We start from the raw sequence: 26,644 nt of genomic DNA on the forward strand, positions 1-26,644 counted from the left end.
TCAACTCAGTGGAAAAAGTGGATTAGTCAATAAATGCTATTGATACAGTGGCCAACCACCCTTAAAAAGTAAAATCTTTGATTTACACAATTAAAAAAAAATAAACCCTAGGCAGATTTAAGTTCTAAACCTAAAACAAGCAAACAAACAAAAACCCTTCAATAATTCACAAAGCTACAAAGAAAAAAGTCGATTAACTCCAACTGTGTAAAATATGAAAAATGTATACACAATGATAATAAACCAGTCAGTTAAAATGCTGACAATTGGGAGTTCCCGTTGTGGCGCAGTGGTTAACGAATCCGACTAGGAACCATGAGGTTGCGGGTTCGGTCCCTGCCCTTGCTCAGTGGGTTAACGATCCGGCGTTGCCGTGAGCTGTGGTGTAGGTTGCAGACGCGGCTCGGATCCTGCGTTGCTGTGGCTCTGGCGTAGGCTGGCGGCTACAGCTCCAATTCAACCCCTAGCCTGGGAACCTCTACATGCCGCGGGAGCAGCCCAAAGAAATAGCAAAGAGACAAAAACAAACAAACAAACAAACAAAATGCTGACAATTATCTGAGGTAGTATTTTTAATATAGGCAATTTTGGAAAAGTTAATATCCTGAATATGTCACTCATAAAAATAGGTAAAAGGCAAACAATCCAAAGAAAAATAGGCAGAGGACATGAATGGACAACTAAAAGATAAAAATATAAATTAAATTATTAATGAAAAAATGTTGGGAGTTCCCACTGTGGCACAGCAGTAACGAAACCAACTAGTATCTATGAGAAAGTGGGTTCGATCCCTTGCCTTGCTCAATGGGTTAAGAACCTGTGCTGCCCTGAGCTGTGGTGTAGGTTGCAGACATGGCTCAGATCCTGCACTGCTGTGGTGTAGGCCGGCAGGTACAGCTCTGATTCGACCCTGGTCTGGGAACTTCCTTATGTTGAGGGTGCAGCCCTAAAAAGATTAAAAAAAAAAAAAAAAAAAAGTTAAAAGCTACCCAAATTCAAATGTAATCAAGTAATGCAAAACAAAATGATGAAGCGTTTTTGGGGCATAAGAAAATTAAGAAGAAAAAATTAGCATACTCTCATACCATGACTAGTGTGAAAGCATACTGATAAAGACTTTTGTCAGGAAAATTTGGCTGAATCCATTAAGATCCAGTCACTTAATTTCTAGGCTTCTATCCCAAAAACTATTTGCACATGTATATGTACAAAGAGGCTTGTATAAATTAAATTTCTTCAATTCTCCCATGTTACCAGAAAATGTTGCAATATGAATGTCCATCCATAGAGATGCTGTAGAACAAATTAGGACACACTTTATTTTATTGTTTTGTTTTTGCCTTTTTTTTTTTTTTTTAAGGATCCAACCTGCAGCACATGGAGATTCCCAGACTAGGGGTCAAATCGGAGCTGTAGCCACCGGCCTACACCATAGCCACAGCAACACCAGATCCAAGCCATGTCTTCGACCTACACAACTCATGGCAACGGAGGATCCTTAATCCACTGAGTGAGGCCAGGGAACAAACCTGCGTCCTCAGGGACGCTAGTCAGATTCGTTTTTGCTGAACCACACAGGAACTCCATACAGTAATTTTTTTTTTTTTTTTTTTTTTGCTATTTCTTGGGCCGCTCCCACGGCACATGGAGGTTCCCAGGCTAGGGGTCGAATCGGAGCTGTAGCCACCGGCCTACACCAGAGCCACAGCAACGCAGGATCCGAGCCGCGTCTGCAACCTACACCACAGCTCACGGCAACACCGGATTGTCAACCCACTGAGCAAGGGCAGGGATCGAACCCGCAACCTCATGGTTCCTAGTCGGATTCATTAACCACCGTGCCACGACGGGAACTCCCCCATACAGTAATTTTATAAAATAAAAAGCAACTGTTAAAGTGAACAAGTGGAGCTATTACACACTAATATGGAAAGATCTCCACGACACACTGAATGGGAAAGAAATTTGCAGAACAATATATACAGTCAACGCTAGCTATCCACAGGTGATTGGTTCCAAGGACCTCTGCAAATGCTCAAGTCCCCTAGTAGTTCAACATACTAGTTCAACACTGGACTGAATATTTTCACTTACAATTAACTCGTTTTAGAGATTTTATTCACGTATGTAAGTGTATTTTTTAATAGGTCTAGGACATGTAACAATCTGATGACGTGTAATAATGATTATCTCAGGGCAAAGAACAGAGACTGGGTGAAGGAGTCATAGGAAGTTTTGTTTCATCTCTAATGCTTGAATTTGTTAAAACAATTAAAGTTAACAATGGCACAATTAAAACCCTAGATCAATGAGGTATGTGTCTATTTTGTAAAATTACTACAGAAATTATAATAGCAATCTTGGCTATTTTATTCATTTGACAAATACTGAGTGCCTACTATGTGCTAGGCCCTGTTCTAGGCACTTGAGATACATGAGTGAGGAGCAAAACAAATCTGCCTGCCTCATGGGCTTACATTCTAGTGGAAGGAAACAGACAATAAAGGTAAGTACATGACACAGTAGGCTAGAAGACTATATATGCTAAGGAGAAAAGAAATGATAGCTAAAGAAGATACACATTAGAAGAATACAACTTTAAGAGACAGCCAGGGTAGGCTGCTCACGATCCCTGGGGTCAGTGTCTAAAATCTTGGGGAAATGAAGAGAGCTATGTCCCCCTAGCAGTTCCCTCTCAAATCTTGCTCATGCCACATTCTTTAGGTATCATTTAGTTTGTGGCTTGATTTTACTATATCCTTCTTATAATCGCCTGTGGCATCAAAATGATGATCTACAGTGGTTCTCAAAGTGTGGCCCCTAGATCGGCAGCATCAACCCCACCTGGGAACTTGTTAGAAATGCAACTCCTAGAGTTCCTACTGTGGCTCAGTGGAAACAAATTTGACTAGTATCCATGAGGATGCAGGTTCCATCCCTGGCCTATCCCAGTGGGTTAAGGATCCGATGTTGCCATGAGCTGTGGGGTGTGGTGTGTGGTCGCAGATGTGGCTAAGATCCCATACTGCTGTGGCTGTGACACAGCCAAGTGGCTACAGCTCTGATTCGACCTCTAGCCTGGGGCCCTCCATTCCATATGCCACACGGGTCAGGCCCTAAAGAAAAAGAAAGAAATGCAACTTCTATGATCTCAACACTAGACCTACTAAATAGGGTTAACTCTAGGGGTAGGGCCCAGCAATCTGTTTTTTAAAAATCCTTTTAGATGATTCTGAAGTCACTAAAGTCTGAGAACCAAATTTCAAGTTCTACTTCCCTGATCAAATGTTTAATCTTGTCCACTTAATAATTTGAAATTTCATATTTTCAACCTTGAAAATTGAGTTTGGCCATAGCAGTATGGGAACAGAGGCTCTCTACAGGAGTATAAATATCATCCAGCAATTCCTTCCACTTTACCTTTCTAGGGATTCTCCACCTTCTTTCATCCAGGCATTTAGTCACCTATCTCTTGGTCATCAACCATCCTATCAAATATGACATACAAGCAATACCTTTTCTTTAAGAAATTCTATATCCTGTACATCTACCCTCAAGAAAAGGATCATTACGTCACAGTTTCATTAGATACAACCACCTTCTATCAAAACTAAGGTCAGCTGCCTCAAAACAGTTCACCAAGGTTAAAACTATATAACTAGTGTTATTCTTACAGGTCTGAAATGTGAAGTTATTCAGATTTCAAGGAATACTACTGCACATGAGACAAAATAGATGGAAATATTACACTAAATTATTTTAAAGGACACAAATACTTACAGCTTATCATGAAGCAGTTCTCCCAACTTTAACTCTAAAAGAAACAAAGAGAAAAATCTTTTGAATACCATATTTATGTTTTATTTTTAATTCTAAGAAAAAAATGAAACAGTATTAACACCTGAAAAATGCAGGTGCAGTCCTTTAAACTTCATTTTCTAAGAAATGACCATTGTTTCTACTCAATTACTAGTATAATGCCTTACATACAGTGAATATTTAAATACTAACTATAGAATTAAAAAGTGACCCATCCTAGGCCATGATAACACAATCAGACTTATCAGTCTCACTTAAAAAAACAAAAGTAGGAGTTCCCGACGTTGTGGCGCAGTGGTTAACATATCCGACTAGGAACCATGAGGTTGCGGGTTCAGTCCCTGGCCTTGCTCAGTGGGTTAAGGATCCGGCATTGCCGTGAGCTGTGGTGTAGGTTACAGACGTGGCTCGGATCCCGTGTTGCTGTGGCTCTGGCGTAGGCTGGTGGCTACAGCTCTGATTCGACCCCTAGCCTGGGAACCTCCATATGCTGTGGGAGTGGCCCAAGAAATAGCAAAAAGACAAAAAATAAAAAATAAAAATTAAAAAAAAGCAAAAAAACAAAAGAAAATAAACCCGTGTTTATATGTGCCCCTAAAAGCAATAAACTTTTTCATAGGACTCTATGTGACTTATCGAATTGTTTTTAAACCACTCGACATCATAATCTAATCTCTTTTTGTCCCAGAGACAGTGTCAGAAATCATTTTTAATTACATTTCATTTAAATAATGTAGATAGCACTTGAGTAAACAGCTGATCAAAAGAGTGTTCACCCTTTATAAAGCAGTAGTTCTCAACCTTGGCTGTATATCAGTATCAACTGGGGTGTTTTTGAAAATTGCAATGTCCAAATAGCACCCCAAACCAATTAAATTCTGGGAGTGGGATCTATACAGTGATTTTTAAAGCACTCCAGATGACTTCAGTGTGCAAGGAAGGTGGGAACCACTATTCTATCATTTTAAAATACTGATGGTCGAATCCTGTGGGAGGTAAAAAGCATTTTTCAGAATTTTACTAATCCCCCTAGCTAATCATAAGTTAAACAACATTCCTTTTTAAAAATTTCATGTACCAAAACAGATAAATTAATGAAAAACATTTATCAAAATATTGTAATAAAGCAGAATAAAACACACAGCAGTTATCAAAGATGGCTTGGGAAACCAGGAGTCTGTGATGTTAAAATTATTTTGGTAATAATACTAAAACAGTCTTTGTTGTTTTCACTGTGCTGACATTTACAGAGATGATGCAAAAGCAATGGTGTAAAGAGCTTCAGCACAAATCCAGATAATGGTCCCAAGCTAAACACTGTATCCTTTACTTTCAGGTACTTTCACTTAAGAATTCCCTGATGGAGCAATAAAAATTATTAATCTCAGGTCCAGGACCAAAGTGCAAGTAAGGCACACAGGAGCTCCCATTGTGGCTCAGCGGAAACAAATCTGACTAGCATCCATTGAGGATAGAGGTTCGATCCCTGGCCTTGCTCAGCAGGTTAAGGATCTGGCGTTGCCATGAGCTGTGGTGTAGGTCAAAGATGTGGCTTGGATCTGGTGTTGTGTAGGCTGGCAGCTACAGCTCAGATTAGACCCCAAGTCTGGGAACCTCCATACACCAAGGGTATGGCCCTACAAAGACAAAAAATTTCAAAAAATTTAAAAAGTAAAGCACGTAGGATGCAAATTTTAAGGAGGCACTTTCAGGTATTATCTTCTTACACTGTGTACCCTTGTGCTTCAATTACTTCATCCTAGTGATGGCCTTGATTTGCCTAGAGAAATTTCAATCTTTGAGTACATATTTTTTAATATTCTATTTGACAAATGGGAAGTATATACATAAACACTCCCATTGCATACCAAAGTAAGAGGATGTCTCCAGGAAAAGCTCTTCCACAATTATCACTAAACACCATTTTTACTTGAAAGAATAACTGACACATTATAGTTATTCAGACTTGAGAATATGGCATTTTCTTGAAAACAAATGAGTTCATTGCTTTAATAGCTGACATGTTTACTGCCCATGATAAAATTTGAGCTTTCAAGGAAAAAAAAAAACAAAAAACAAACAGAATTTTGGAAAACATGTATCTGCCACTGAGAGTTTTCCAATACTTAAAAAAGGCTTTCCTGATGATATTGGTGGTAATATTAACAAATTTATTTATTTATTTATTTTTGTCTTTTTAGGGCCCCACCCGTGGCACACGGAACTTCCCAGGCTAAGGGAAGTATCAGAGCTGTAGCCGCCGACCTATGTCATAGCCACAGCAATGCCAGATCCAAGCTGCATCTGCCACCTGCATGACAGCTCACGGCAATGCCAGATTCTTAAACCACTGAGCGAGGCCAGGCATTGAACCTTCATCCTCAAGGATACTAGTCGGGTTTGTTATGCTGAGCCACAACAGGAACCCACCAAAAATGTACTTTTTAATACTGTAAAATAACACATGTGAACATTTGGAAGATGGGCTTAACTCACTGAAGCAATATTTTGTGAATGGTAATATATTATAAAATTAGGCATGGAAAAAGACCCATTCAAAGTTCCAGACAGACCAATATATTTTACTATAGCAAAGCATGAAAAGTGCACTGATATATTTTCAGATTCCACACTGCAAAATAATCTTCAAGAAACTACCAACTGTCAAGTTTGTAGTAACAAAGAATATCCACAATCATCTGAAAAGGTTCCCCTCTCTCTCTCTTTTTTTGCTTTTTAGAGCTGCACATGCAGCATATGGAGATTCCCAGGCTAGGGGTTGAAGCAAAGCTGTAGCCACCAGCCTACGCCACAGCAACACCAGATCCAAGCCGCACCTGCAACCTACACCACAACTCACAGCAACGCTGGATCCTTAACCCACTAAGCAAGGCCAGAGATCAAACCTACGTCCTCATGGTAGTCAGATTAGTTAACTGCTGAGCCACAACAGGAATTCCAAGGTGGCTCTATCTTTTAACTACGTATTTGGTGAGGCCAGATTTACTTCACATACTGCTACCAAAACAATACACAGCAACAGACTGAATACAGAAGCAGATACAGAATTCAGGTACCCTCCATTATATGCTAACATTAAAGAGACTTTCAAAAGTATAAAACAATGCTATTGTTCAAAGTTCTTTTTTGTCCTAGAAAGCACAATATTAATTTTAAAAATGTTAACATGCAATGAGTTATCATTTTCAAATGAATAAGTATTTTAAAAATTTGTTTTAAGTTCTAATACAATAAATTTCAAAATACATATAACACACAAACACATAACACACACATACTTTTTAAAAGAAAAAGAGCATATTTGTAAGAGTATAATGGGGTCCTGAGACAAAAAATTTGAGAACTGCTGTAATAATTTATCATATACTTAGGGTAAATTGATACCAAATAGCTTCATTGAACTTAAAAATAAAAACACCCCACAGACGTAGAAGCAAGTCCATCACTCTGGGCCCTGATTTCCTCATCTGTAAAATGAAAGGTTGTAGTAGATGACTCTGTAGAATTCCTGAGAACTCCGGTAATAAGATCACTCACTAGTAAATTATAGGCAGTAAACTTTAAAATCTTTAAGCAGAGGACAAGCACACTCATTGCATGATCAGTAAAAGGACAGAGAATCATGAGCTCGTAGAGCACTATACACATGAGTAATTTGAGTCTTATCCAACTGGGCAGCATTTCCCCCAAAATTTAATGAGCAGGATGTTTTACATTTATAATTAGCAGTCACAGCAATGATGTCATCAAACATCATGTAGTCTCTGAAAAATTCCACTCTACACTAATAAAAAAGTCAAAAAAACAAAGTCACTACTAATAAAAAAGTCAAAAAAACAAAGTAATGTCTTATTAGTACCATGAAAATAGCTTTGACCTTGTATACTTCACAAAATGGTATTGGAGATCCTAGGAATCACAGACTACACCAAACCACTGAACTATCTTAACACAATGATAAAAACAAAGTTACTTTAATTCTTAAGTTAAAGCCTTAAGTAGGTACAAAGCATACATACAGCTTAGTCCACTCAGAGCAAAGGAAAAAATTAGATACCAGGAAAAGTTGATGATTTCCATTTTTTTTTAACAATAAATTGCTTTTTTATTCTATCCTTACTCTCATAATGCAAAAATGGATCTGTTGTGAGAAAATTTAACTTAATTTTGTGGAACAGAAAATTTCATGACATCTGAGGACATCCTTCCTTTTGCCTTGGAAATGAACACTGAACCATAACTTCTGGCTAGAAATTGGATGTGCAGCAGTGCTAAGCATCTGAAGCCTATGATGATTCTCCTGAAGAAAAGTAATTCAAAAGGATGAGAAAAACATGCAACTATTTGACAATAAAAGCACATTTTGCCATCTTATAAGAAGATCATTTGTAAACTGGTATTACAGATCTTTGAATAGAATTTTACATATAACATCATAAATGATGCTTAAGTTCTCTGCTGGGGTCCCTATGAGAGCCCTACTAACGCTACCATATAGCTGAAATGCAATACCACTGTAGAGTGATATTTAAATCGATAAGTTTAAGTCAAACCCTGTGTAAAGGTGGCCAATTGAAGACACACAACTACCTTTTTTTTTTTTTTTTTTTGGCTACACCTTTGGCATGTGGAAATTCCCAGGCCAGGGATCAAACTTGTGCCCCAGTTGCTACCTAAGCTTCAGCTGAAGCAACACCAGATCTTAACCTGCTGTACTGCAAGGGAACTTCTTCAACAACCTTTAATTCTCTCCTGATATCTTATTTAAACTATTAAAGGAAATTTTTTCTTTTTTAAAAAGAAAGCTATGGACCTAAAGGAAGAGGAAAAGAACAGGTGCAGAAATACTACTACAAAATTAAGGAAACTTGGAAACAGAAAGACAAGTAGTTTCTTAGCATACTCAAGAAAAATAAAACCAGCAGTGGAGAAAGCCAAATCCAATGTGATTTACCGCCTAACCACCGAAAGTGTGGATACAGATGTTGGATTGAGCCATAAGACAGCCCAGAGCCCGGGCCTAATGTACAGCGAAGGACAACTACCCCTCCCTCATCCTGGATAAAACTGAAGACTTTCTTTGAAGAGAGTAAACAAAACAATCTTCAGGGATAGGTTATTTGAAGGCTAAGATTCAGTAATGGAAAGAGAGGGCCGTAAGTGAATATATGAAAATTCCAGCCCTGTTCCCCCAGTTAACTGGTAAAGCATAGGCACACAGCCAAATCCTCAATCTCAAGCAGAAGATTAGACAAATATTCTCTACAGATTACAATCTTTCCAAGAGGAAGGAGCTAAATAACTGACAGCAAAGGTTCTCCAACACAAAGGCCAAGTCAGATGGCCTGACAGACATTCAGAGCAGAGAAGTCCTGCTTGAAAATTCAGATCTTCCGAATCCTGAAAAAGAAAAACAGAGCTAGAGGAATCAGGCTGCCTGACTTCAGACTATACTACAAAGCTAGTCATCAAAATAGTATGGTACGGGCAGACACAAAAAAGCAGAAATATAAATCAATGGAACAGCACAGAAGGCCCAGAAATAAATGCACCTACAGTCAACTCATCTACAACAAAGGAGGCAAGAATATACAGAGGAGGAAAGACATTCTCTTCAATACGTGGTGCTGGGAAAACTGGACAGCTACATATAAAAGAATGAAATTAGAACACTCTCTAACACCATATACAAAAATAACTCAAAATGGATTAAAGACCTAAATATAAGACCAGATACCATAAAACTGTTACAGGAAAACATAGGACACTCTTTGACATAAACTGCAGCAGTTATCTTTTCAGATCCACCTCCTAGAGTAAGGAAAATAAATACAAAAAATAAACAAATAGGACCTAATTAAGCCTAAAAGCTTTTGCACAGCAAAGGAAACCATTAACAAAATGAAAAGACAACCCACAGAATGGGAGAAAATATTTGCAAATGAAGCAACCAACAAAGGATTAATCTCCAAAATATACAAAGAACTCATATAGCTCAATATAAAAAAAAAACAAAACAAAACAGGAGTTCCTGTCGTGGCTCAATGGTTGAGGAATCCGACTAGGAACCATGAAATTGCGGGTTTGATCCCTGGCCTTGCTCAGTGGGTTGGGGATCCGGCGTTGCCGTGAGCTGTGGTGTGGGTCACAGACGAGCCTTGGATCCCCCGCTGCTGTGGCTCTGGTGTAGGCCGGTGGCTACAGCTCCGATTCGACCCCTAGCCTGGGAACCTCCATATGCCATGGGAGCAGCCCAAGAAAATGGCAAAAAGACAAAAAAAAAAAAACAAAACAAAAACCAAACAACCCAATCAAAAAATGGGCAAAAGATCTAAATAGATATTTATCCAAAGAAGCCAAAAAAACACATGAAAAGATGCTCAACTTCACTAATTATTAGAGAAATGCAAATCAAAACTACAGTGAGGTATCATCTCACACCAGTCAGAATGGCCATCACAAAAAAAATTTACAAACAATAAATGCTGGAAGGGTGCAGAGAAAAAGGAACCCTCTTACACCATCAGTAGGAATATAAGTTGGTACGACCACTAGGGAAAACAGCATGGAGGTTCCTCAAAAAAACCAAAAATAGAACTACCATATGATCCAGCAATCCAACTCCTGGGCATATACCCAGAGAAAAACCGTAATTTGAAAAGATACATGTTCACTGGAGCACTATTTAACAGCCAAGACATGGAAGTAAGCGAAATGTCTATTGACAGAGGAATGGATAAAGAATGGAATGGATACAATGGAATATTATTCAGCCATAAAAAGAATGAAATAATGCTGTTTGCAGCAGAATGGATGGACCCACAGATCACCATACTGAAGTGATTTCAGTCAAAGATTCGTTAGCTACTGAGCCACAACGGGAACTCCTGGTGACCGTACAGTTGTTTTCGAGGTCTGTGAATCTTTCTGTTTTGTAAATAAGTTCATTTATATCTTTTTCTTTTTTTCTTTTTTCAGATTCCACATTTAAATGAAAAAAAAAAAAAGAAGAAAAAAAAAAGAGGATCAGCCTAGAAGTTTCAATATCCAGAAAGCAAACACTCCAAAATGTGCATACAGAAAAAACAAGGAGTAAATAGAGTAATTCAAGAAAGCTCCCCCAGCACTGAAAGACTAAAGTGAAAGGGATTCAGAGTCATCAACAAAGCAAACCACTGTGAAAGTTCTAGACATGGGGAACAAAGAGAAGATTCTAAAAAATTACATGTGAAAGCTCAGTAATCAGAATGTCATCAGACATTTGAGCAATGTCCTCAAAATTATTACCCAGATGTATTACCAATAAAGTGGGAGGACAGAATAAAGACACTGTCAGACATCTGGAAACTCCAAAACATGCATCTCCTGTGCACTTTACTCAGGAAAATAATAAATGTCCAATTGAAGCAAAGGAGAAAAGTAGGAAACCCCAGGCTGAGGATGAAGGAAGATCTCCAAGAAGTCCAGACTGAAGCAAAGTAAGAGACTTGAGAAGAAATTTCCTTACGAAGATAAAAACAACAGGGTATCTGATGTATCTTAAAATCTTAAGATTTAGACTGATGAAGGGTGTAAGGTAGAATTAATGGTAAGTACATAGTCTTTAAGAATTTTTTGTGTAGAACACAACTGTAAAAGAAGGGAAAAGCAACAACAGTTTTACTCTTTGGCTCAGCTATGAGTAATATTACGTAGCTGTAACTTCCCATATGGGGGAAGTCCACAGACAATGCCCAAATGGGAGTGGGGGGAATCAAGAAATAGCAATAAAAGGATGCTATCTAGAATCGTGATTACTAAAATAACCCGCTAACGGGAAAAGTGGTGACTTCCGAGGACACTTTTTCTTTTTTTTTTTAAAAAAAATGATGCTCAGGTTTTCCTTTCTTTTCCCCCCCCTCTTTTTGCTTGTGGCATGTGGAAGTTCCCAAGCCAGAGATCAAACCCGCCTTCCTGCAGCAACCCAAGCCACAGCAGTGACAATGCCAAATCTTTAACCCACTGTGCCACCAGGGGACTCTAAGGATACCTTTTTCTACTGACCAAAGCTCCTAACGTACACAATACAAAATTAAACGGGACACCTGGTAAGATGCATTTAACAATGCAGACGAGCCCTCGAAAAGAGCAAGGAAGGCCCCATTCCCTTCTTACTGCTTGCTTTAATGCTAGTTGTTAGAGGTGTTATGATATCCAATACTCACATGGCCCTTCTGTAAAGAATCCAAAGTCAGAAAGTTTAAATGATAGCTGAACATTCTTGAAAGTAATCTAAATGTAGTGATCTAAGTAGCAGTACTAGTATTTGGGGCAGAAAAATTATTTTTCGTGGTGGCTATCCCGCGCATGGAATGACTACCAGCATTCTTGATGTGTACCTACCAAGCACCAGGAACAAATCCCTGACCCCCAACTGCAACAACCAAACATGTCTCAAGACACTGGCAAATGTCCCTTGAGGGGCAAAATCACCCCTGGTGGAGAAAAAGTGATCCACAATTATCAGTCCTCCCAACTCCACTCATGCCCCACCACTAAAAATACTCTTGATAATATGAAACAGGAAAAACATAATTTTCATTTCCAAAACCAAAATCACTCAAAAAACTTTTTATAGCAGGACAATTTCTGTCCATCTTTTTCCTCTTAGAATAAAATGGTAACGAACAATAAACACCTAGAGGGATTCTCAAACCGGGGCTCATGAATTGAGGGGGGTGGGGTTAAAGTCCACTAAAGTTTTATCTAGAATCTGTATTTCTTCTATAATTATTATTAAATTATATGTAATCAGTTCAATGATAATCTTTTTAAAAGATTTCAGAAACATATTCCAGACTAAACTACAGTTTCAGTGCTCAAGTTTGCGTTTATAATTATGCTGGTTCCAGGCAAAACCCCACAATGATAGCATTTAATGTGATAAAGTGGTTCTCAAACTTCTCAAGCCCAAGATCCAGATATTCTCTGGTGTGAAGATAAAGGGCTTTAGAATATTCATTTAGTCTTAAAAACTAATATATTGTTCTGGGTAAGAGAAGACAGAACAGAAAAGAAGGGAAATAAGAGACTTAAGCATCTTAAATAAAGCAAGAGAAGTTTTCTGAAAGTACTGGGCAAGACTGAGGATGAACGGACTTAGCCATCAAAGAGAGAAGAAAACAGGATGAGAGGATGGGCCATGTCCTCCTAAACTACAGCTTAAAAAGAATGCAAGTAACGACAGCTGACCTTGTATTACCTCTGGGCTCCAGATATCTGATGGTGTCATCGTCCTAGGAGAGGCTGTTGGCTATTCAGAGTACATGAGGAAGAAGGGAATCTAGCAGGCAAAAGAAGCAGCAGCAGTGTATCTTTTGATTTACGTTTAAGTGAAGTTTCTTAGTTCAGAGTTTGTGATTCAGAAACTGCCTAAATATAGACAACCAAATGGAATATAAAGAGCAGAGGATTAACAGGTAACAAAATAAGATGGTTTGAATTCAGCAAGGTTTCCCAGAGAAGCAAAGCTCAGAGGTGTAATTTAGATAAATGATATCTATCAGGTAAAGTAATAGTGACAGCACTATATATTCAAAATAATTTGGGAAAGAAAAAAGAAAAACAAAAGTCTCAATTTCAGCTATAGGAAATGTGGAGGGAATATGTGCCATCTGATTAAAAAGAAATAAATGATGAGTTAGAATTTGACCCAGAGGATTTGGAAGCGCCACCAAAAGAACAAGTAGAAATGTGCATGAAAGACACTGTCATCAGTGTGTGCAGGTTAAAATCACCAAAGCCTAGTCAAATGCCATCACACTGTTACTAATGAGAAATCACTGTGACAGAGAAGAAAAAGATGTAATGATACCTGTATTTTAATTTTCAGAAAGTTATTAGAATAGAAATCTAAACTACAAACAAGAAGACTATGAATCTGATCATTTCAAAAAGGGAAAACAAATTATTAATACTATAGACTCAAAATCAAGAGCCTTTAGTCCTAAAACCATCCGTAAAGTGGAAAATTCTCGATTTTTAGTTTCTAGGACTACATCTCATGTCTGAGCCACTTGAGACAGTGCAAGAGTTAATTATGGAAGAATTAATAGGATGGGTTTGATACTGGCAACCAAAGATGCCACTCTCAATCCACACTAAAGCAGGTATTAAACTCTATTTCCTACTCAAGGTCCCTTCCATGAAGAAGCAGAATTATTCACTGTTCCTCAAAATAAGGTCTCATTGAACTTTTGCTCTAATGGTTCATCTCAGTTTAGAGTAATTTCCTCACATTCACTGAATAGAAACTTGACCACTCCTGTAAGGCCCAACTCAAGCCATAAATACTTCATAAAACTTTTCCCATTCAGGTTTATACTGACAGCCCTCTAATACTGATCATTTAAAATCAGTGCAAGATGACAGGTGTGCTCCACTTAACAGTTTAAGAACACTAACTTTCACTTCTTTCTCACTCCTTCAGACAGACATACGTGGGCAGTCACCCAACTCCCAGTCTAATGTTTTTTCCACTATCTCACTCAGGCATCCTTTAACTGGACATGTATTTCAAAACAGTTGAAGGGTGAGCACATGATTTATCACTCTGCGTATACTCAGCTGGCTCCCTTTCCACCTGCAGCTGCTCTAAGTCTTTATTCCTCTCCTTAAGAGCACTATTCTAAACACACTCCAACATCACAAAAAGTCTAATCCTCTTGTTCACTAACAGAAGCCATCAAGGTATGAATCCCTCCACCCTTCCTCCTCACCCACTTAGAAATATACCTGTATCATCACCATCCTAACCTCCGTTCCCCCTCACTATGTTCCGACTTTTTTCCCTCAGGTTAATTTCTCTACCTTGTTCCTGATTCCATCCTCTCTTAAAGTTCCAGCCCTCACTCTATCATTTGTTCCTTTCTCTTATCTTTATTCTTGCCGAGACGCTTTCCCCTCAAACAACAAACATGCTCACTTCGCCAATCATTTATGCCCAAGCATTTGAACTTGACTATGTGCCAGGCAATGTGCTATGCACCAGGATTATTGACAGGATCTCTGCATTCACAGAGCTCATATTTCAGTGGGTAAAGGTGACAATAAACAATAGTTGAAAATGGTTTCCAACAGTGGATAAGTGCTATGAAGAAAATAAAACAGGGTGATTCAACTGAGGTGGAGTTGAATAAAAAAGAATGAGGGAGTTCCCATTGTGGCTCAGCAGCTTATGAACCCGACTAGTATCCATGAGGACGTCAGTCTGATCCCTGGCCCCACTCAGTGAGCTGTGCTATAGGTTGCAGACGTGGCTCAGATCTGGCGTAGGCCAGCAGCTGTAGCACTTGATTCGACCCCCAGCCTGGGCACTGCCACATGCCGCAGGTGCAGCCCATGAATCTGCTTTGATTGGTTGTTTTCTGAAAATCTCACTGTGAAGCTAACATTTAAGTGGTCAAGAAGAAGCCTGTGATGTGAACACCTGGGGAACCGACCCTGATGTGTTTATTAAGGATCTTGGGACCAACGTAATGAGCCCAGTGGAGCAGTGGTACAAAAAACAGTCTGAGCTGTTGGCAGGCACCAGATCATATTGGCCACAGGGAAGAAGTTTAAATTTTATTCTACATACAGCAGGAAGCCAACGGAAGATCTTAAGCTGGGAAATGATGTGATGTGACCATTTTCAAACCTCAAATATACACAAACACTATTGTCTTTGGGGCAACAGAATTCCTATTTCCGCAGTTTGAAATTATTGCTATGTACTCTCAAACTTATTAAAGTTAGAACATGTTAACAGAAGAAACTGCCTCAATGTCTGTATTTCATGATATATATAAACTGGCTTCAAACAAAAGTTAAAATCAGAAAATAGAGAATGAGTGTGGTTAACAAGCTCAATAAACCGCACTTACCTGTTGATTTTCTTTTTCATTTACTGCTACAGTTTAGAAATCACAATCCACATTTCATTGCACCCTTTCTCAAATTTTGAACTTCTATTTCAAAACTTCAAACTCACCTCGACAAGCTTCTTCAAAATCTTGGGTTATGTCCACCCAGTTCGTATTGCTTTTTTCCATCTTTTCTGGTGTACTGAGCTCCCATCCTGAATCATCATCTTCTACAGAAGCTTTCATAACCATTATGCCTATAAAATTAATACTGGTGTAAAAGAGAGGATGTAGCTTTCAGGACAAGGGTACTGGCAAACCATGTGTGTCTGTTTAAGTACTGGATGAAAGTCTTACTAAACTGTCTGGGCAGAGCTCTTTTGAGTTTGTGGACGGTACTGTAAAAAATTACCTTAATGCAATTAAATTTCACGTTAATTAACACTACTGGTCCACCATCTACGAGGGCTCATAAACAAGTTTGCCTATTTCATAAGAAAAATCACAAACCATCCCAGCACTGGCCCAAAGAGAACCAACTCCACTGTTTCCAACTTTCAACGCTGGCCACAAATAACCAAGGCACTCTTCAAGGTCCCCTCTCGCAGCCCAAGACCCCATGCGGCAACCACTCAAGTCAAGGGGGTCCCTCCCCTACCGGAGCTTGCTGGATCAACCTCTCTCCGCTCGGCAGGACCCCAGCATGGCCTGTCCGGGGGGCACCGCACAAGGGAGCGCACCACGGGGTCCCAGCCATCGGGCTTAGGGCGGAGGTGCACCTGAAGCGGGGACCCGGCTCACCCGGGTCAGCCCGGCCCGGTCCCAAAGGCACGGAAGCAAGGACAGAGCTGCCGTCGCGCGGGAGGACGGGCATGCCCGGTGCCAGGTCGTCGCCCGGTAACACTGTGTAAGGCCGGGCCCTCGGCGGACACTGGGGAGCCCGTAGCTCCTACCTGAAGCGCGGCGGGAGGGCCGGGGCCGCAGGGTGACCTGGAGTCCCCCGGGTCTGCCACACGCGCGAGGGGCTGCGGCTGTCGGACACGGGTAGGAGGAAGTCTCAAGGGCTCCGCACGGTGGTTCCTACCTACTTCTCCCGTGGCCACTCGCGCCGCCACACAGTCCGAACCGCGGAAATAAAGACGCCGCCTCGGCTACTGCCGCCGCCGCCGCCGCCGCCGCCCCCTCCCCTCTCAGCCCAGCCCGACCATCCGCGTGCGCGCATGCGTACGCCCAGTGCGCGCGACCCCGCCTCCTCTCCCTCACGCCAGGGGACTTCGCGCTCCCGGCCACACCCCCTTCCTAGCCACTGCCGTCATTCGGCCGTTGGAGGCCATCTTCTCTTCTCGCGAGATTAGAGGCAATCGCAAGACCGGAAGCTATCTTCCTCCTCCAGCCTTGGGCAGCGACCTGGTTAGTGGGTGGGTCCCAGTAAGGGGCGGAGCCTGGGGACCCAGAGCCCGCCCCGCCTCGTCCCGCGCAGCTCCCTGGGAAATTCTTAGAAAGGTGAAGAGAATCAGGAGGAAGGAGTGGAAGTAGGTGTGGACCCTTGATGTTGGGGCTGTGAATGAAGAGCTCAGCTCTGAAAGCTCCGTCGAGTTGGTTTTGCCTGACACTTGATTTATGTTTCCTAGAGAATCTGGGGAGTTCATGAGGAAGAATGGAAACAAAATATCAGCAGAATCAAGTCATTTTCTTTTAGACCCATTACATGGTTTAAAGCTTTCCTAAAATTAGTAAAATGATCATTTTTAAAGTGCAATTAAATAAGTAGACTACTACGGGTAGGAAACAAAATGCATCTTTACCACCACGTTGCCAATAAAATGGCTAAAGTTTAAGAGATGATACCCAATGTTGAGGACACAGAACAGTTGGAGCTCCAATTTGCTGGAGCTGGAACTCAGATGTTGCTGATGGGGAATGCAAAAGGATACAACCTCTTTGATAAACAGTTCATCTTTTACTATAAAATTAATCATGCACTTACAAGACCAAGCCATTGGTCCACACAAAAACTTGTACATTAATTTTTGTAGCTTTAAAGACCAAAAACTGGCAACAACCTTAATGAGCAGATAAACAACTTGTGGCATATCCATACGATGATGTGTAATTATTCATATAATGAATAGTAGTTATTGACAAACAGGGATGAGTACTTGACATGCAAAAATATGAATCTCAAAAAAATTCTGAGCAAAGGAAATCATTATGGGAGTTCCTGTTGTGGCTCAGGAGGTTAAGAACCTGACTAGTTTCTATGAGGATGTGGGTTCGATTGCTAGCCTCACTCAGTGGGTTAAGGAACCGGTGTTGCCATGAGCTGTGGTGTATGTTGCAGACATCACTCGGATCCTGCATTGCTGTGGCTGTGGTATAGGATGGTAGCTGCAGCTCCAAATTTGACCCCTAGCCCGGGAACTTCCTTGTGCTGCAGGTTCTGCCCTAAAGAGGGAAAAAAAAAAATCAGTATGAGCAAAAGACTAGACTATAATTTTATATGTAATTTTTAAAAAGACAAATTTAATCTGTAATGACAGAAAACAGAGCAGTGACTGCCAGAGCGGGAGGAGGTGTGAGGCAGGATTAATTGGAATATGGCTAAGTGATTGGAAGGGATGGAAATGTTCAAATCTTGATCATGGTAGTGGTTATATGGCTAAATTCATTTGTAAAAGTTCAGTGAAGTACACACACGTGTGCATTTTACTGCGTGCAAATCAAACTTCAATAAAGTTGACTTTAAAAATGAAAAATACAAAGAAGTTCCCATTGTGATTCAGCAGGTTAAGAACCTGACTAGTAGCCATTAGGATGTGGGTTCGATCTCTGGCCTTGCTCAGCGGGTTAAGGATCTGGCATTGCCACAAGCTGTGGTGTATGCTGCAGATACAACTCAAGTGACTGTGGCATAGGCCTGCAGCTGCAGCTCCATTTGATCCCTAGCCTGGGAACTTCCATATGCCACAGGTACGGCCCTAAAAAGAAAAAATAATAAATAAATAAATAAATAAGTACATCTTTATGTCTCGTATAGAATAGTATGTTTCCTAAGGGTAGGAGGTTTGCCTGTTTTGACCAAATTTGTATCCCCAGCATTAAGAGCAGTGGTTGGAATGTAGTAGGTACTCACCAAATACATTGAAGATGAGAATGTAGACAAGAATTACAGCAAAACAAATGTAAAGTCTTTCTTCCAAAATATTTGATGATCTGTGCAGAGGCCATAAGAAATCTAGAAAAGGATGAACTGACTGCAGGTGAGTTATTCAGAATTATGTATAGATTGTGACAAAAACCAATACGATGCATTAAAAAACAAAAACAAAACACTAAATTTTGGAATGCTTCCTAACTAAAAAAAAAAGAAGAAAATGAAAAAGAAAAATCACCAGAACAAAATAGGCAAGTGGATTTCTTTATTCTTAATTTCTTCACTAAAATTGTAATTTATTTGAAATTCAAATTTATTTTCACAAGTTCTAATTACCTCTCTGCTTTAAAAACCATTTTCCCTGAAAAGGAGAGGTTTAATTTATGATGACATCCATATGTTTCAGTGTTGAAAACTGCTCATCATTTTTCACATTAGATAGACTACATGATGAATTAATGAATCCAAAGGAACCAACTGATAAATAGTTGGTCTACATAAACAAGCCTGTAGATTGGCATTTTTGGAGGGCTGGAAACTAATTGCTATGAGTCTAAATCTTGACTTGTAAAACCCCAAGTATTCCAGGCATAAACACTTGTGTTGAGAGGAAATTTAGCTTGATGTCATCACATTGAACTGATGCCAGGGACCAATATAACATGGTTTTGATGTTTGAATGTATTCAGGTTTTTTTGTTTTTGTTTTGTTTTTTTGGTTTTGTTTGGTTTTGTTTTGTTTTGGGGTTTTTTTTGTTTTTTTTTTTTTTTTTTTTTTTTGTCTTTTTAGGGCCACACCTGTGGCATATGGAAGTTCCCAGGCTAGGGGTCAAATCGGAGCGATAGCTGCTGGCCTACACGCAGCCACAGCAAGGCCAGATTAGAGCTGTGTCTGTGCCCACACCACAGCTCACAGCAATGCTGGATCTTTTAACCTACTGACCAAGGCCAGCGATCAAACCCACATTCTCATGGATACTAGGGTTCGTTACCACTGAGCCACAGCAGGAACTCCCTGAATGTATTCTGTTTTAACACTACATAAAAGAAACTACGGATGTCCTAAAGGCTGTAAGCAGATCAGAGAAATGCTTTCAGAAAAAGAAATAGAGTAAAAATATCCTACCGTATCACCTTTTGGCTATGACAGAAAAGTGTTATTTTTTTTTATTAAGTGTAGATACTATCAAATTAGTTCTATCGTATTTACATTCTCTTTTTAAAATTTTTCCATTTTATGTATCTTAATATATAGTAATCCAATAAAGAGTTATACAAAGGTTAAAATAAACTCATGTTAGAGATGGGGGAGGGGTAGATTGGGAGTCTGGGATGAGCAGATACAAACCATTACGAACAGAATGGATAAACAACAACTTCCCACTATGTAGCACAGGGTATATTCAATACCCTGTAATAAACCAAAATAGAAAAGAATATGAAAAATAATATATATGTGTGTGTATAACTGAATCAATTTTCTGTACAGCAGAAACTAACACAACATTGCAAATTGACTACACTTCAATCAAATAAAGTTTAAAAAACCAGATGAGTAGTTCATTCTTTGTATTTAGTAATGAGGAAATGTGAGATGATTTTCCAAGAGATCTTTTTTGTTCCCTAAATACTTCTTAACGTAATAGAGTATTGTCTTCCACATACGCACCATCTTCTCATATCTCTGATAACATTTATGATCATGGAGTTTCTGTCGTGGCGCAGTGGTTAAGGAATCCAACTAGGAACCATGAGGTTGCAGGTTCGATCCCTGGCCTTGCTCAGGGGGTTAAGGATCCGGTATTGCCATGAGCTGTGGTGTAGGTTGCAGATGCGACTCGGATCTGGCGTTGCTGTGGCTGTGGTGTAGGCCGTCAGCTACAGCTCCTATTAGAACCCTAGCCTGGGAATTTCCACATGCGGCGGGAGCGGCCCCAGAAAAGGCAAAAAGACAAAAATAAATAAATAAATAAATAAATAAATAAATAAATAAAAATTTATGATCAATTTTGTCTTCTCCCTGCGTATTTTTTTCTAATTTTTTTCAGTCTCTTGTCTTTCACATGAAAGACGTTTTCAGTTGGTGATTGATGGCTAGAAGTTCATATTGAGCCATGGGGTTTCAAAGAGTAGATCTAAGGCCTTGTGCTCCTAAGAGGGGCTTGTCACATGTCTTCTTAGGAGTAGACCTGGCTGGACCATCAGTTGGTAAATCTCTTACAGGATTTTCTTTGGGTCTTACGTCTCAGATTGTCATGATTTCTCAAAGGTGCTTCTGATCCAGGGCCTTCACGTATGGCCATGCAAGCTGGGCGCTGCACCCCTCCAGGGTGTCATTCACATAAACTGTGTGTTTGAAGGGATCCCCCAGAGCTGTGCAGCTTAGCAGCTTTGCTCCAAAACTCTGCTCGCCAAGCAGCCATTTGGAGTGGAAGGAGAAGGCTGAGAGATGAGGAAAGCATGAATATCCGTTATAATATTTTCACCTGATCTCCCTTTCTTACAAGGTACTCCCCTCTCATCTGTTCCAGTACCACCCCCATGCTAACATCTCCTTTGCCAGAGATTCTCTCCTTTACACTTTTCCAATTTTCTATGAGGATTGAGGCGTGGGGTGGGGGCATCACAGCCTGCAGAACTGGGTAGGAGATGTCAGGTCCTGGTACTTGTGAAACACATTCCCCCACTTTTAGCCTCACCCCAACCTCCCTTTTGGGAGATAGCTGGTCATGGTTTTCTGGGTCTTCTAGGTGGTTTCTTGGCTTTCTCCATCACTGGCTCATGACCCAACTCTCTTGCGCCTGCTGATAATTGCCCTCATCCATTTGCTTCATCTCTCCAAAGGCATTGTTTTTTCTTCATCCATTTATTTTGTCTTTGTGAGTGTGTGTCTTATTTTGTGGCGTTAACACCAGTTCCCAGTCCTCTATGTTTAACCAGAAGGGATCTACAGAGAAGACTTCAGTCTCTAGTGGAATTTAGTCTCCAGGGCTAAATTCCAGTGTCCTCATTTGTAAAACAATGACTTTGCTTTGCTTACAGGGTGGTTAAGAATCAAATTCTCAAGAATTCTAAAATTAAATAATGTAATCCTTTTTCTCGGTTTTTGGATAGTTCAGTTACTTAGTACTACTTGGCTCTCTAGGACTGAAAGTAAAAATCCAGTACTTCACTTTTGTCATAGCCAGATGCATGGCTGCTTATTCCATTTTTAAACATCTGGGAGGAAAAGGATCTTTATTTTATTCCCCCCTCTCTTCAAAAATCCACTTCAGTGACTTGAGTTTATAAAACCATAAAGGCACTCATGCTTCAGCTTCTGGACTTTACAGAAGTACTTTTTAGTTGCCTAAAAATCTGCTTTTTGGAAGCTTGAAGATTTATATTAAGCCTCTTATGATTGTCAGCCTTGAAATAAAATGTAAAAAACCACTTTTATTCCAAACTAAATTGGACCAAAAATATAGGTGCTTAGGTGAGACATGTTATAAACTTGTCTTTTTCCTTTAGACATGACTTTTTAAGAGCTAAAATGGTCATGTTTATCTTATAGAAAAGAAATATGAAATACTACTTTAACCTGCACTGTCTTTAAACATCTAAAGTCCTTGGAGATTTCTGTCAATGTTTAAAAAACATGTTCGGGCAACTCAAATGTTGAAAATCATAAAAAGAACACTGTTGTTTATAGCATGGTGTGTTTCTATCTTTCTATGCCAGTGATTCTCTAAAATATGCTTAAGTACAAACAAATGAGATTTATATTCATTGGTATTATTAAGTAGGAATATACAACATGAAGTTAATAATAATAATATGATTCATTCAAAACCGGAAGGCAGAAAGTTCCCGCTGTGGTGCAGTGAGTCAAATATACAGCCTTGTCCCTGGGCAGCATGGGTTCAATCCCTGGCCTGGCACAGTGGGTTAAGGATCTAGCATTGCTGCAGATGTGGCGAGGGTTTCAGCTGTGGCTTGGATTTGACCCCTGGCCCCAGAACTTCTGTTTGCCATGGATGAGGCAAAAGCAAACAAACAAACAAACCTGGAAGGCAAAGTAGCTAAAAAAGAATGCAAGATAAAATCTACTCTAACAATATTTCCTACAAAATTATTACCAAAATTATTTGAAAATGATCCAGATAAAATATACTGGCAAATGTGTATGTGGGGGGAAGATCTATTACAAATGAAGTACTTTTCCAGTACTGCTATATTATTTTTCTCCTTAGGAAGAACTAGATATGCCAATATATTAACTTTAGAGGCATCATAATGCCAACACATGAGTGTTGGAATACCTGGAGTTGTACTAAAAGATTCAAAGAAGCATCATAACTTCAAGATTCTATAACAATATGCGTTATGAGGCACACCATTCTATACACGTATTACAACGAAACAAAACATAGAGGTCTGCAAGCACTCCTCTCCTTTCATTATTTGCTCATCATTTTTGGAAATTAAAATAGACTGAGCAAGGAGTTCCCTTCGTGGTTCAGCGGTTAACGAACCCAACTAGGATCCATGAAGATGCAAGTTCTATCCCTGGCCTTGCTCAGTGGGTTAAGGATCTGGCATGGCCATGAGCTGTGATGTAGGTCGCAGACGTGGCTCGGATCCCACTTGCTAAGGCTGTGGTGTAGGGCCGGCAGCTGCAGCTCTGATTTGACCCCTAGCCTGGGAACTTCTGCAACTAAGAGTGTGGCCCTAAAAAAAGAAAAAACAAACAACGACAACAAGAACAACAACAACAAAAAAAACTGAGCAAGATATGACATGTCTATTTCCTAGGATTTTTGTATGTAATTTTCACTTCTGCACATCCTTTTTGTTCTGCAAACAGCAGATTGTATGTATGTTGTGAACACTTTCTTCACAACAGACCTCTAAAAAAAATATTTCTTTGCATCTTCACATAGTGCTGGTTTTTCCTTACTCCGTATAAGAAAAATATAATGAAGAAAAACTACGTTTGTTATCATGTCCAAAGCTGCATTCCAAACTCTTATTTTTCAGTTCTATAACTTTTTAATTGGTTACTTGTACAACACAAATATTCATTAAGTGTCTTTTTTTTTTTGCACCACAACTCTGCAATGCAGTGGCAATATCTGTGTATTTAAAACAAACAAGATCTCTGCTCTCCCAAAAAATTATAACTTATGAAGATAAGTTATTCTGGTGCTATATTATAAAATCAATTAAGCAAATTAGAGGTAATTGAGAGGAAAGACAAGAGGAAACAATAATTCAACCCAAATACAATTATTGTTAGCATTTTAGTCTCTTTGTTTCTAATTATTCCTTTGTCCTTCTGCCAGAATGTGTCCTGTTGTTTTCTCTTTTGGGTGCATGGAGGGGGTTATTGTTTAACATACCAGAGCCTACATTTTGCACATACACATGTCTATGTATCTGTGTAATTCTCATGGCCATCATTTTGATAGTCCATAATAGTCACATGTTTACTGTTTCTTAAACAGAATTTGGGTAAGGTCCCAGGTTCATGTATCCCATGCTTAGGACTAACTAGTTTACCCCGGAGTTCGTGAGAAATGCTCCTTATACCTCCAAATCCTCTTTTAACTTCAGACTGACTGACCAGAGGTTACTGGGTCTAGAATGGATTTACACAGAAAGGAGATATGTGCATATGCTGTTGACCAATGCTATGACACACTTTCCCATGAAATAACATGATGGATAATGCTTCAATTCCTTGACGTGCCCAGATCATAGGTATTTTTCATTTGTTTTGTGTTGTGTTTTTCCTTTCTTTTCTTTTCTTTTCTTTTCTTTTGCCTATGATGTACTTAGTGTACTCTTGGCATTATGCTTCTTCAAAAATTTAATTGGGTTTGAATCCCAGAATCATAAACTGAACCATTGTTTTCACATGGGACTAGGTGAAAATATGTTTAACATTCCGAATAACTGCCATACAAATGAATTTTTGGAATACGACTTATTTATAAAGTGTTGATGGATACAGAAATGCTATTTTCCTTGTTAAAGGGAAAAACGGTCAATGGATAGAACCAACTCTGTTCACCTATTTATTTTATCCAGATTCAAGGTAATGGGGTTATCTCTGCTTGGAAAATAATCTCTAGCTTTAGTGGTGTTGCTGGAAATATTTTAGATAACAGGACCTAGAATTTAGGCCTCCAATCCCAAATATACTATATATGTGCAAGGGATTATCTAGGTTTCTCAGGTTGTACCAAAATAAAGGCATGACCCTCAACTAGCTTCTGATTTCAAAGGAGAGCATTCCATGTTAACCACCAACTACAACATGAGCCAGAATGAAGAAAAATGCCACAACAGTAGTAAAAGCCTTGAAGAAAGTGAAAAGACCCCAAAGAATGGAAGAAAATTTATGTAAGTCATATTTAATACAGTTTTATATAAAGAACTATTACAACTCAATAATAAAAAGATAAATAATTAAATTTAAAAGTGGGCAAAGGATCTAGACAGTTCTACAAATAAGATACACAAATGACCAATAAGCATATGAAGAAATATTCAACATCATTAGCCATCAGGAAAATGCAGATCAAAACCACAATGAGATATCACTTCATACCAATAAAAGAGCCTCACAATAACAAGTATTAACCAAATAGCCAAGACACGCAAACAACCTAAATGTTCATCAACAGATGAATGGCTAAAGGTGTGGTATACACAAACACACACACACACAGACACGGACACACATAAACACACACACACACACACACACACACACACACAAGACTTCTACTCAGCAATAAAAAGAACAAAATAATGCCATTTGCAGCATCATGGATGCAACTAGAGATTCTCATCCTAAGTGAAGAAAGTCAGAAAAAGAAAGACAAATGCCATCTTATATCACTTATATGTGGAATCAAAAATAGAGCAAAAAGAACATATCTGCACATTTAAATAGAAGTCTGCTTTAGCAGTGTATCAATTCAAATATTAATCTTATCCAGAAACATCTCACAAACACACCCAAAATAATTTGACCAAATGTCTGGGCATTCTGTGGCCAAGTTGACACAAAATTAACCATCACAGAGGTTGGTGTTTGATCTTAAGCAGCCCCATCTGCTGCTTCCACAGGACACACAAAAGGGCACCAGGTGCAGGGATAAGGTGACTCTGGGATAGCTGTCTGGTTGTCTGTAGCAGAGTTTCTCGACAATTAACAGGAGGACATGAGAAATTCATAAACTGCCATGTTATCAACTTCCATATCTATGTTTCTTCATCAGTTAATATTCATGGCTTCAAGAACTACTAAAACTAATTGTTTCCTGCCCAAACCACTCGGATCCTTTAAAGGGGGAAAAAACAAGTAGTTCCCGTTGTGGCACAGTGGTTAGCAAATCTGACTAGGAACCATGAGGTTGCGTGTTCGATCCCTGGCCTTGCTCAGTGGGTCAATGAGCCGGTGTTGCTGTGAGCTGTGGTGTAGGTTTCAGACGTGGCTGGGATCCCGAGTTGCTGTGCCTGTAGTGAAGGCCGGTGGCTACAGCTCTGATTAGACCCCTAGCTTGGGAATCTCCATATGGCTATAGCACTCAGATTAGACCCCTAGCCTGGGAATCTTCATATGCCGCAGGAGCAGTTCTAGAAAAGGCAAAACAAAAAAAACCAAGTAGTTGGCAAGACATGAATGGAGTTCTCCCTAGACATAGATGATGTTCACTCAATATCTTCACTTCAATATTACTGCATTATCACAGTCTTAAATATTCTATTTCACTAAA

General features: G+C 39.5%; 1 protein-coding gene across 3 annotated transcripts in view; it reads right to left on the bottom strand.

Moving 5' to 3' along the window:
• The window catches only part of NAA35 (N(alpha)-acetyltransferase 35, NatC auxiliary subunit), a 101,179-nt gene extending 84,210 nt beyond the window's left edge, over positions 1–16,969 (bottom strand). The window contains exons 1-3 of one of the 3 annotated variants that reach the window (XM_021064637.1): positions 16,807–16,969; positions 15,851–15,979; positions 3,781–3,814 (exon numbers count right to left, since the gene is read on the bottom strand). In XM_021064637.1, coding sequence (XP_020920296.1) covers positions 3,781–3,814; positions 15,851–15,974 — 158 coding nt within the window. In that variant the 5' untranslated portion in view covers positions 15,975–15,979; positions 16,807–16,969. Of the gene's footprint in view, positions 1–3,780; positions 3,815–15,850; positions 15,980–16,675 lie in introns of all 3 variants that reach the window. The other 2 variants (XM_021064639.1, XM_021064640.1) reach the window with 2 other exon arrangements.

This window comes from Sus scrofa, chromosome 10 (assembly GCF_000003025.6).
Source record: "Sus scrofa isolate TJ Tabasco breed Duroc chromosome 10, Sscrofa11.1, whole genome shotgun sequence".
NCBI lineage: Eukaryota > Metazoa > Chordata > Mammalia > Artiodactyla > Suidae > Sus > Sus scrofa.